This window comes from Scyliorhinus torazame, chromosome 1 (assembly GCF_047496885.1).
Source record: "Scyliorhinus torazame isolate Kashiwa2021f chromosome 1, sScyTor2.1, whole genome shotgun sequence".
Classification (NCBI taxonomy): Eukaryota; Metazoa; Chordata; class Chondrichthyes; order Carcharhiniformes; family Scyliorhinidae; genus Scyliorhinus; species Scyliorhinus torazame.
Window position 1 is genome coordinate 228,759,583 of NC_092707.1, and position 12,674 is coordinate 228,772,256.

The 12,674-nt window shown below is 48.0% G+C and overlaps 1 protein-coding gene across 7 annotated transcripts in view; it reads left to right on the forward strand.

The window, feature by feature from the left end:
- snx14 (sorting nexin 14) overlaps positions 1 to 12,674 on the forward strand; it is a 259,496-nt gene that overhangs the window by 3,384 nt on the left and 243,438 nt on the right. For all 7 annotated transcript variants that reach the window (XM_072503178.1, XM_072503170.1, XM_072503160.1 and 4 more), the window contains exon 2: positions 7,474 to 7,594. In XM_072503178.1, the coding sequence (XP_072359279.1) occupies positions 7,474 to 7,594 (121 nt within the window). The remainder of the gene's footprint in view (positions 1 to 7,473; positions 7,595 to 12,674) is intronic.

Here is a 12,674-nt window from a genome sequence, read left to right on the forward strand (position 1 = left end):
CCCTCCACCACTGAAGAACAATGGCAGCCGTGTGTACCATGTACAAGATGCAATGCAGTAACTCTCCAAGGTTCCTTTGACAAGCACCATCCAAACCCAAGACCACTACCACTCAGAAGGCCAAGAGCAGCAGATACTTGGGAGCCCCAGCATCTGGAGGTTCCCCTCCAAGTCACCCACCATCCTGACTTGAAAATATATCTCTGTTCCTTCGCTGTCGCTGGGGCAAAATCCTGGAACCCCCTCCCTAATAGCACAGTGGGTGTACCTACACCTCGAGGACAGCGGCGCTTCAAGAATGCAACTCACCACCACCTTCTGAAGGGCAGCTAGGACTGGGCAATAAATGCTGGCCTAACCAACGATGCCCACATCCCGTAAATGAATTTAAAAAAAAAAAAAAAAAGGATGGTGATAGGTCGAGAAGCATGAGAAAGGATAGTTTGCCATCGCCATAATCATACATCATTTGTGACTTTGATAAAAGCCAGTTTGGCAATCTGGAAGGGGCAGGAACCTGATTGGTGGGATTCAAATATGGAATACCTGGAAAAATGGAAATGGATTTGGGAGCAGTCAACACGTTTAAAGACTTGAGAGGAAAGGCCGATAGTTTGCAGGGCTAGTGGGGTCAAGGATTTTTTTTTCTGAGGATAGGGTGATGATGGGTGGCATTTAAAAACAAATTTAGGGGACTCAATTATTTTTTCCCAATAAACGGGCAATTTAGCGTGGCCAATCCACCTAGCCTGCTCATCTTTGGGTTGTGGGGGTGAAACCCACGCAGACACGGAGAATGTGGAAACTCCACATGGACAGTGACCCAAAGCCGGGATCGGACCTGGGAACTCGGTGCTGTGAGACAGCAGTGCTAACCACTATGCCGCCGTGCTGCCCTGATGATGAGAGACATAATGGAAAGAGGAACAGCACCTGAAGAGAGAGACCATTAAGGATGTTGGGGGAGGGGGATGCTGGGTAGTGTTGAAGGAACAGGAGTTGAGTTGCATGACAAGATGAGGTCAGAGTGCATTAGGAAAGAAGCCGCTACCATGTCACGCGTACAGATGAACAGCACCAGCTCTGAATATTTCCAGCTGCACAGGCAGGGTGCTCGTGGTCGCCGTTGCTGGTCTGATTAGTAAGTTTGCGGACGATACAAAGGTTGGTGGAATTGCGGATAGCGATGTCAGGATATAGCAGGATTTAGATCAGTTAGAGACTTGGGCGGAGAAATGGCAGATGGAGTTTAATCCGGATAAATGTGAGGTAATGCATTTTGGAAGGTCTAATACAGGTGGGAAATATACAGTATATGGCAGAACCTTGAAGAATATTGACAGGCAGAGGGATCTGGGTGTACAGGTTCACAGGAAAATGGCAACACGGGTGGAGAGGTTGGTCAAGAAGGCATACGGCATGCTTGCCTTCATCGGTCGGGGCATTGAGTTTAAAAATTGGCAAGTCATGCTGCCGCTGTGTCAAACCTTAGGTCACACTTGGAGTTTAGTGTTCAATTCTGGTCACCACACTACCAGAGGGATCTGGAGGCTTTAGAGAGGATACAGAAGAGGTTTACCAGGATAGTGCCTGGTATCTAGGGCATTAGCTATGAGAAGAGGTTGGATAATCTTGGTTTGTTCTCACTGGAACGATGGAGGTTGAGGGGCAACCTGACAGAAGTCTACAAAATGACGAGAGGCGTGGATACTCAGAAGCTTTTTCCCAGGGTGGAAGAGTCAATTACCAGAGGACATAAGTTTAAGGTGCGAGGAGCAAAGTTAGAGGATATAGAATCATAGAAAAGTTACAGCACAGACGGAGGCCATTCTGCCCATCCTGTCCATGCCGGCCTGAAGTGCCCTTTGTAATCCCACCTTTCTGCACCAGGTCCATGGCGCTGTAGCTTAGAGCACTTAAGGTGCAGATCCAGGTACTTTAAGTTTAGGGTCTCTACCTCCACCACCAACTCGGACAGCGAATTCCGGACTCCCACTACGTAAAAAAGTATTTCCTCGTGTTCCCTCTGCCACCTTCTGCCACTTATCTGTGAGGGAAGTTTTTTTACATAGAGGGTAGTGTGTGCTTGGAACTTGTTGCGAGAGTAGGTGGTGGAAGCAGGTATGATAGGGATGTTTAACGTGCGTCTTGACAAATACATGAATAGAGGGGTATTGACTATTGTCACATGTATTAGTATACAGTGAAAAGTATTGTTTCTTGCATGCTATACAGACAATGCATACCGTACATAGGGAAGGAAGGAGAAACTTCAGAATGTAATGTTAGGGTGTAGAGAAAAGATCAACTTAATACGAGGTAAGTCCATTCAAAAGTCTGATGGCAGCAGGGAAGAAGCTGTTCTTGAGTTGGTTGGTACGTGACCTCAAACCTTTGTACCTTTTTCCTGACAGAAGAAGATGGAAGAGAGTATGTCCGAGGTGCGTGGGGTCCTTACTTATGCTGGCTGCCTTTTTGAGGCAGTGGGAATTGTAGACCGAGTCAATGGATGGGAGGCTGGTTTGCGTGATGGATTGGGCTACATTCACAACCTTTTCTAGTTTCTTGCGGTCTTAGGCAGAGCAGGATCCGTACTAAGCTGTGATACAACTAGAAAGAATGCTTTCTGTGGTGCATCTGTAAAAGTTGGTGAGTCGTAGCTGACATGCCAAATTTCCTTAGTCTTCTGAGAAAGTTGGTGGGCTTTCTTAACTATAGTGTCAGCATGGGGGGGGGACCAGAACAGGTTGTTGGTGATCTGGATACCTAAAAACTTGAAGCTCTACTCTTTCTACTTTGTTCCCATTGGTATAGACAGCGGCATGTTCTCCACTACGCTTCCTGAAGCCAATGACAATCTCCTTTGTTTTGTTGACGTTGAGGGAGAGATTATTGTCGCACCAGTTCACCAGATTCTCTATCTCATTCCTGTACTCTGTCTCGTCATTGTTTGAGATCCGACCCACTATGGTGGTGTCATCAGCAAATTTGAAAATCGAGTTCGAGAGGAATTTGGCCACACAGTCAGTCAAAGGTGTATAAGGAGTATAGTAGGGGGCTGAGGACACAGCCTTGTGGGGCACCAGTGTTGTGAATGATCATGGAGGTGTTGTTGCCTATCCTTACTGATTGTGGCCTGTGGGTTTGGAAGTTCAGGACCCAGTCGCAGATGGAGGAGCCGAGGTCCACGGAGTTTGGAGATGAGTTTGGTAGGAATAATGGTGTTGAAGGCTGAGCTGTAGTCAATGAATACTACATGGGTGTCTTTGTTATCGAGGTGTTCCAGGGTAGAGAGCAGGGGCATGGAGATGGTGTCTGCTGTGGACCTGTTGCAGCAGTAGGCGAACTGCAGTGGATCAAGGCAATCGGGAGGCTGGAGTTGATTCGTGCCATGACTAACCTTTCGAAGCACTTCATAATGATGGATGTCAGAGCCACTGGACGATAGTCATTAAGGCACGCTGCTTGGATTTTCTTGGTACAGGGATGATGGTCATCTTCTTGAAGCAGATAGGGACCTCATAAAGAGAGGTTGAAGATGTCTGCAAATACCCCCGCCAGTTGATTCGCTCAAGACCTGAATGCTCGTCCGGGTACCCCATCCGGGTCAGTGGCTTCCCGTGGGGTGACCTTTGCGAAGGCTGTTTTGACATCTGCAATGGTGACCTCCGATACAAGTTCATCCGAGGCTTCTGGGGTGGAGGGTGTGCTCTCGTCGAAGATTTGCTCAAAGCGGGCATAGAATGCGTTGGGCTCATCGGGGAGGGGTGCGTTGGAGCCAGCGATTTTACATGCCTTCATCTTGTAGCCCGTTATGTCTTGCAGACCTTGCCATAGTTGGCGGGGGTCCGTGTGGCTAGCCTGGGACTTGAGCTTGGTCCGGTACTGTCTTTTGGCATCTTTGATTGATCTCCTAAGATCATATCTGGCTTTCTTGTACAGGTCAGGGTCGCCTGACATGAACGTCTGAGACCTAGACTTCAGCAAGCAGTGGATATCCCTGTTCATCCAGGGTTTCGCTTTTTTGGCACATAGTCTTCTGCACACGAACTAATGAAGTCAGTTACTGTAGTGGCGTACTCGTTCAGGCCGGTCGCAGAGTTTTTAAATACTGACCAACAGTCCGCTGACTCCGGAAGAGTAAAAGGTTTTAAGTTAGACAGGAAGAGAAACGGCTGGGGATGCTGCCGTTCAAACTGACCCAAACCAAGTTCAGGTACATGGGGATACAGAACGCAGCCACATGTTCTGGTCCTGCCCCAACCTCATCCGCTTCTGGACCACCTCCTTCGAGGTGACATTCAAGCTGATAGGGGTGAAGATGGAGCCATGCCCTTCAGTGGCAGTCTCCTGGGTATTGGAGCGTCCAGAGCTCTTTGAGGGGAGAGGGGCTGATGCCCTGGCCATCGCCTCCCTTATTGCCCGGCTAAGACTTCTGCTTGGACGAAGGTCGGCAGCGCTACCCAAGGCCTCAATTGGCTCTCCGGACTAATGGAGTTTCTAAGACTAGAAAAAATAAAATAAAGTTCGGCATCAGGGGATCAGAGGGAGGGTTCCACCGCACGTGGACCAATTAATCAGCCTCTTTGAAAACCTGTTCGTCCCCAGCAGCTGGTATGGGGGAGGGGTGTGGGGGGGGGAGAAACAACCCGAGAAGGGAGGGGGGTGTGAAACAGCCACGCCACAGTGAGGCGAAGGTGGAATCTGCGCAACACACTGAGGGATGCGGGTGCCCACATATGGCAACAGAGTAATGCTGCCATACAAAGGGCGTAACCGCAGTGCTAGAGCTATCCTCTGTTTCGCTCCTTCCGTGTGGTGCGCGGTGGGATCCGCCGCTTCAGGATTCAAAGGGGCAGCTCGGACTATATCTACACACGCTGGTCATTGCAATGTAAATAGACCACATCTCTGTTGTATTTTTTCTTTTGCCTTCTGTTTTTGTTTGATAAACACTATTTACAGATGTATAGTAAAAAGGTGTAAATTACCTATAGCCTCTGTTTGATTGACGCAACTGTATATTAGAACTGTATGATGATATGACTTGCCTGTTATAAATTTAAAAACTCCCAATAAAACTATTTATTAAAAAAAAAAGAGGAACTCGAAAAAGATGCCTGTTCAAGGCTAGGGCAGCTGGCATCTTTTAGAGCAAGTTTGGTGGTGGGGACAGGGTGAGGGGGAGGGTGGGTGGAGTTTTAGAAGACTGTATGCAGGAGAGGAAAGAAGCCAGATGATCCCTTTAACCCGATCAGTCCACGTTGCTGTTAATCTTTTTACGTGTTTTCCTAATCCCGCACACCTACCATGTTCACATCATTTATTATTTTTCCTTTAACTATTTGTTTAATCTATTCTTAAATGATCCCTTCTTCAATCACGAACTTCAGCAGTACATCCCACACTTCTCAAGCCTCTGTAAAACCAAAAACTCTTCTGACATTTCTTCTAAATTTCTTATGCCACATCTTTTGTGCATGTTCCATTAATCACAAGGTATGTTTTCATAGAATGATAGAATCCCTACATTTCAGAAGGAGGCCAGTCAGCCCATTGAGTCTGCACTGACCCTCTGAAAGAGCACCCTACCAAGGCTCACTCCCCCAGCCTATTCCCCACAAGCCCATCTAATCTGCACATCTTTGGGTACTAAGAGGCAATTTAGCTTTGCCAGTCCACCTAACCTGTACATCTTTGGACTGTGGGGGCAGTATGGTGGTGCAGTGGTTAGCACCGCTGCCTCACGGTGCTGAGGACCTGGGTTCAATCCCGGTCCCGGGTCACTTGTCCGTGTGGAGTTTGCACATTCTCCCCATGTCTGCGTGGGTCTTAACCCCCCACAACCCAAAGTTGTGCAGGGTAGGTGGATTGTCCGTACCGAATTGCCCCTTAATTGGGGAAAAAAAGAACTGGGTGCTCTGAATTTATAAAAAAATCTTTGGACTGTGGGAGGAAACGGGAGCACCTGGAGGAAACCCACGCAGACAAGGGGAGAAAGTTCAAACTCCACACATACAGATAGTCATCCAAGACTGGAATCGAACCCGGGTCCCTGGCAATGTGAGGCAGCAGTGCTAACCACTGTGCCGCTCCTTTACTTTTGCCTACTCTCCCATCCCTACATAATTCTAAACATCTTTGTCCAATAACTTCATCTTTTATTTGCATTTCGTTGTCAGTGTCTGAATGGATCTATGCCATACAAGTCTTTTAACTACTTATTGTACCCCCAGCTGCAATTTTTGTTAACCATTATGACACTGCTTACATCCAAATCTGGTAGGGATGGTATCAAAGCAAGAGAGATTGGCATTGATTGAAGGGTACATGCAACTGATGCAAAATCCCAGCAAAATAAAGTGGATTTTTAAAAACTGAAACACATTTCGAAAGCGAGCAGTACCACCACTTTTGTTTTATGATTAACGAGGCAATGAGAACTTTTGAATCATACACTTGTACAGCACAGAAAGTGGCCATTTGACCCATGAGCTTACGTTAGGTCTTTGGAAGAATAATACTAGCCACTCTTTCCTCATTGAGTCTACATCCATTCTTTGGAAGAACAAAACTACCCCACTCTTTCCCTATTTAATCTACGTCAGTTCTTTTGAAGAACAATAATACCTCACTCTTTCCTGTTTTCTTGTAATTTGTTTTCCTCAGCTTCCCTTTTGAAGGCGACTTCCACTTCCCGATCAGGCAGTGTGCTTCAAATCCTAGCCACTCGAGCGGCTTCATGTGCAAGGACTTTCATACTAATAAAGTGAGGGCCCTGGCACTTTTTAAAATTGGTGGTTTTTAATCTTTTTTACGTGATAATCTTGAGGGTATCCCTGATATTAGCACCCAAGTTCCAACTTCCAAATGACTGAAAGTGATGCTGTGATTGTGGGAAACTATTTGTGAATAACAGCATGATTTAGAAACAAGAGTACATCAGTTTGAAAACCTCGTTTTGTAGAACAATCACTAGCGGCAGTTCACCCCAAGTGTTCATCGAATGTCTTGCCAGTGTGTTTTTGAGACATTGAATTATTGCATATGTGGATAGTGTGCATCATGGGGGTGGCAGAGAGATGTAGAGGTGTGATGGGAATGGCCAACTCTTCGTTTAGTTATACTGAATGGGTGGTACGTGGCGCAGTGGTTAGCACTGGGACAATGGCGCTGAGGACTCGGGTTCGAATCCCAGCCCTGCTGTCCGTGTGCAGTTTGCACATTCTCCCTGTGTTTGCGTGGGTTTCACCCCACAACCCAAAGATGTGCAGGTTAGGTGGATTGGCCACGCTAAATTGCCCCTTAATTGGTACTCTAAATTAAAAAAAAAAAGTTTAGTTGTACTGAGTGTTTTTGCTCAAATATAAAAGCAAATTATATTTTCAATAATTATTAAGTAGCAGTCATGCATCCATAAACGTATGACACTGCTGTTGCAGCTTGAATGATATCACTCTGTTTTATCTAAAGGTATCTTCACATTCTTATGATGTTCTGGTCATTCCTCGCTGGAGTTGTCACTTTCTACTGTTCACTTGGACCTGACACGCTTCTGCCCAACATTCTCTTCACTATTGTGCGAAAACCAAAGGTAAATCTGAAGATTTTTATTTCCCATTTTCTAATCAGGAAAATTTATTTAACCCCACTATTGTTTTCCAGGTAATATTGGTAAATATAAAATTCACTTTTTCTGTTTGTGTAATATGGTCATCCTATAATTTCTCAGTGTCTATGCAGTATATAATATAGTTATAATATTTTAATGCCACTGTAACACCATATCATTTTTTTTGGAAAATATTTTATTGAAGAATCTGTAATTTTTACAGTTTAACACTTGCACATTCCTTAAACAACCGCGCGGGCCGACACACGCAAAAAAATTAAAAACATCCCCTGCTACCCCCTCCCGATTTCCTAATTACCCATGTACTAGGTTTCCTGTCCTTGTCTTACACTACCATGCCTCCCATCCCCCCCCCCCCCCCCGCCTTACTGCTGACGTTCAATTTTCCTTGAAGAAGTCGATGAACGGCTGCCACCACTGGGTGAACCCTTGAATTGATCCTCTCAAGGTGAACTTGATCTTTTCCAGCCTGAGAAACTCCACCATGTCGCTGACCCACGATCCTGACTTTGGAGGTTCCGAGTCTCTCCATCCCTGCAGAATCCGCCTCCGGCCCACCATGGAGGAGAAGGCCAGAATATCGCCCACACCCCCAGGCCCCTGGATCTTCCGATACCCAAATGTTGCCAATTCTGTACTCGGAGTCACCCTCCCTTCCAGGACCTCTGACATAACGTCCGCAAATCCCTGCCAGAATCCCCTCCACTTCGGACATGCCCAGAACGTATGTACATGATTTACAGGGCTTCCCCCACAGCGTCTGCACCCATCCTCCACTTCCTCAGAAAACCTGCTCATCCGGGCTACCGTCATGTGGGCCCTATGAACCACCTTGAACTTGATCAGGCTAAGTTTGGCACAAGACTAGGATGAATTAACTCTCTTCAAAGCCGGGGCAGCACAGTGGCGCAGTGGGTTAGCACAGTGGCCTCACGGCGCCGAGGTCCCAGGTTCGATCCTGGCTCTGGGTCACTGTCCGTGTGGAGTTTGCGTGGGTTTCACCCCCACAACCCCAAAAAAAAGTGCAAGCTAGGTGGATTGGCCACGCTAAATTGCCCCTTAATTGGAAAAAATGAATTGGGGATTCTAAATTTATTTAAAAAAAAAAAAAAAAAAACTCTCTTCAAAGCCTTTTCCCATAATTTGATTTCCAACTCTCCTCCCAGCTCCTCTTCCCACTTCCTCTTCACCTCCCCGATAGGGACTCCCTCCCACCCCATCAACTCCTTGTATATCTACGAGACCCTCCCCTCCCAGCCCCCATTTTTGACATCACCTTATCCTGCAGTCCCCTCAGGAGGAGGCGAGGAAAGCTTGGAACCTGCCTCTGTACAAAGTCCCATACCTGCAGGTACCGAAACCCGTTCCCATCCGGTAACTCAAACTCCTCCTCTAATACCTCCAGGCTCGGGAAACCCTCCTGAATGAAGAGATCCCCAAATCTCTCAATCCCTGTCCACTGCCACCTCCTAAAGCCCACATCCAACCCCCTCAGGAACAAAACAATGATTGTCACAGATCGGTGACCACACTGTCCCCACCACCTTAAAAGGTAACTCCCTCAGTCTCCTTTCCTGTCCCCGCGCCTGAATCGCAAACATCTCGCTCTTTCCCATGTTTAACTTGTAGCCTGAAAACTGCCCAAATTCTACCAGCGTCTCCATCATTTCAGCCATCCCAGCCAATGGGTCTGTGATATAAAACAGTAAATCTTCCGCTTGGAGCGAGACCCTGTGCTCCACCCCCTCTCACTATCCCCCGCCAATCTCATGTGCTGTCTCCATTGTCCCCACCACTGGGCTTGTGGTGTACCGAGCCGGCAAGAATGGCAGGGGCGCTGTCAATAAAGCCTCCAAACTCGTACCCTTACAGGATGCCGCCTCTACTCGCTCCCAAACTGACCCCTCCCCCACTACCCACTTCCTGACCATCGATAAGTTGGCCGCCCAGTAATAATTAATAAAACTCGGGAGGGCCAAGCACCCGTTCCAGGAGTGCCTTCTTGACTCTCTGGGTTTTACCAGCCCACACACAATCCAAGATCGTCGCATTCATTTTCCTAAAAAAGGCCTTCGGGACAAAAATCGGGAGACGTTGGAGAAAAAAAACCCCAGCAGTCTCGGGAGGACTGTCATCTTCACCGTCTGCACCCTCCCCGTCAGCGGGAGCATGTCTCACCTGCGGAAATCCCTTTTCATCTGATCGACCACTTTGCCCAGATTTAACTTGTGGAGCTGCCCCCAATCCTTAGCCACCTGGATCCCCAGACACCTGAAGCTCCTCCCCACCACCTTTAAAAGGTAACTCCCTCAGTCTCCTTTCCTGTCCCCGCGCCTGAATCGCAAACACCTCGCTCTTTCCCATGTTTAACTTGTAGCCTGAAAACTGCCCATATTCTACCAGCGTCTCCATCATTTCAGCCATCCCAGCCAATGGGTCTGTGATATAAAACAGTAAATCGTCCGCTTGGAGCGAGACCCTGTGCTCCACCCCCTCTCACTATCCCCCGCCAAGCATTTGATGACCTAAGGGGCCATTGCCAAGGCAAACATAGTGGGGAGAGCGGGCACCCCTGTCTTGTCCCCCTACAGAGACTAAAATATTCTGACCGGACCCGGTTGGTTCTTACATTCGCCACCAAAGCATGGTATAGCAATCGGACCCAATCCACAAATACGTGTGGCCAAGATCTTTGTCAGTAATTTAGGTCTAAGTTCAAAAGGGAAATTGGCCTGGATGATCCACAGCTCTCCGGGTTTTTCTCCCGCTTCAAGATGAGAGCGATCGATGCTTGTGATAACGTTGGCGGGAGCACTCCCAGCTCCTTAGACTCGTTAAAGGCCTGACCCAGGAGCGGCCCCAGTAACCCAGAAAACCTTTTATAAAACTCCACTAGGTATCCATCAGGTCCTGGGGCCTTCCCGATTGCATTGACCCCAACCCATCAATCACCTTCCCGAGCCCAATTGGGGCCCCCCAGGCATTCCACCAGCTCCTCATCTACCTTCGGGAACTCTAGCCTCTCCAAAAATTGCTTTGTATCCTCTTCCCCGGCTGGGGGTTCCGATTCATAGAGTCGACTGTAGAATTCCCGAAACACATCATTTATCGCCCCCGGGTCCATCACTACCTTCCCTCTCATATCCTTTACTTTCCCAATTCCTCTCGCCTCCTGCTTCCTCAGTTGATGTGCTAACATCCTACTGGCTTTCTCCCCATATTCGTATATTGCCTCTTTCACCCTCCTCAGCTGCCCTTCTGCCTTACCTGTGGACAGGAGCCCAAATTCCATTTGGAGTCTCTGATTCTCCTTGAGGAGCTCCTCATCCGGTGACTCCGCATATCTCCTGTCCACCTGTAAGATTTCACCTACCACTCTGTCCAACTCCGCCCGTTCAGTCTTCTCCCTGTGGGCTCAAATCAAAATAAATTCCCCTCTGTCTTAAAGACACTCAATGAATTGGCCTCCACAAACTTCAATGCTTCCCAAACCACCCCTTCTGCGGTCTCTCCCGAGTCATTGCTCTTTATGTAGCCCCGAATGGCCTCCCTCACCCGCTCACAAATCTTATCCACCGCTAGCAGCCCTAAATCTAAACTCCACTGTGGACGCTGGGTCTTTCCTGTGCTCACTCGTAGGTCTATCCAGTGTGGAGCGTGGTCCGACACCACGATTGCTGAATACTGTGTTCTCCACCCTGCTAACAGCGTTTTGTCAAGTACGAAAAAGTCTATCCTGAAATATACCTTGTGCATGTGGGAGTAGAATGAATACTCCTTGCCCCCCCCATCATCAGCCGGTGCGAATCGAAATCGAAGTCCGGAATCTTCCCCCGCACCCTCCTGACAAACGCAACATCATCCCAGTTTGGGACATATATATTGACCAACACCGCTGCCATTCGCTCCAGCTTCCCGCTACCCATTATATATCTACCCCCCGGGTCTGCCTCTACCTTCCCCGCCTCGAATGGCACCTTTTTATTAACCAGGATTGCCACCACCCCTTATTTTGCCCATATCCCGCACCTGGCCCTCGGCAGCTACTGTCATCTACTCTCCTCCTCCAACCTCTTAAAAGTCCCCTCCTCGTCAGCAGTCCCCCCCCCCCCCCTTCCGTTCCTGCCCCCCCCCCCCCAACTACATTAATCTTCAGCTCATCCCCCACTTTGCTTCCGTGAACTAGCCCTCTCAGCTAGCCTGTCAGCTCCCGCCCCCGGCGCCTAGCATCCTACCACCTGCTAGTTCCCCTCCCCCCACTCTTAGTATATGACCAGAAGACATAGGAGCAGAATTAGGCCACTTGGCCCATCGAGTCTGCTCCGCCATTCAATCATGACTGATATTTTCTCATCCCTATTCTCCTGCCTTCTCCCCATAACCCCTGTTACCCTTATTAATTAAGAACCTATCTGTCTCTGTCTTAAAGACACTCAGTGAATTGGCCTGCACAGCCTTCTGCGGCAAGGAGTTCCACAGATTCGCCACCCTCCCGCTGAAAAAATTCCTCCTCATCTCTGTTTCAAAGGATCGTCCCTTTAATCTGAGATGGTGTCCTCTGGTTCTAGTTTTTCCTACAAGTGGAAACACCCTCTCCACGTCCACTCTATCCAGGCCTCGCAGTATCTTGTAAGTTTCAATAAGATCCCTTCTCATCATTCTAAACTCCAACAAGTACAGACCCAAAGTCCTCAAACGTTCCTCCTATGACAAGTTCTTCATTCCAGGGATCATTCTTGTGAACCTCCTCTGGACCCTTTCCAAGGCCAGCACATCCTTCCTTCGATATGGGGCCCAAAACTACTCACAATACTCCAAATGGGGTTTGACCAGAGCCTTATCCAGCCTCAGAAGTACATCACTGGTCTTGTATTCTAGCCCTCTTGACATGAATGCTAATATTGATTGCATTTGCCGCCTTAACTGCCGACTGAACCTACACATTAACCTTAAGAGAATCGTGAACAAGGACTCCCAAATCCCTTTGTGCTTCTGCTTTCCGAAGCATTCCCCATTTAGAAAATAGTCTATGCCTATATTC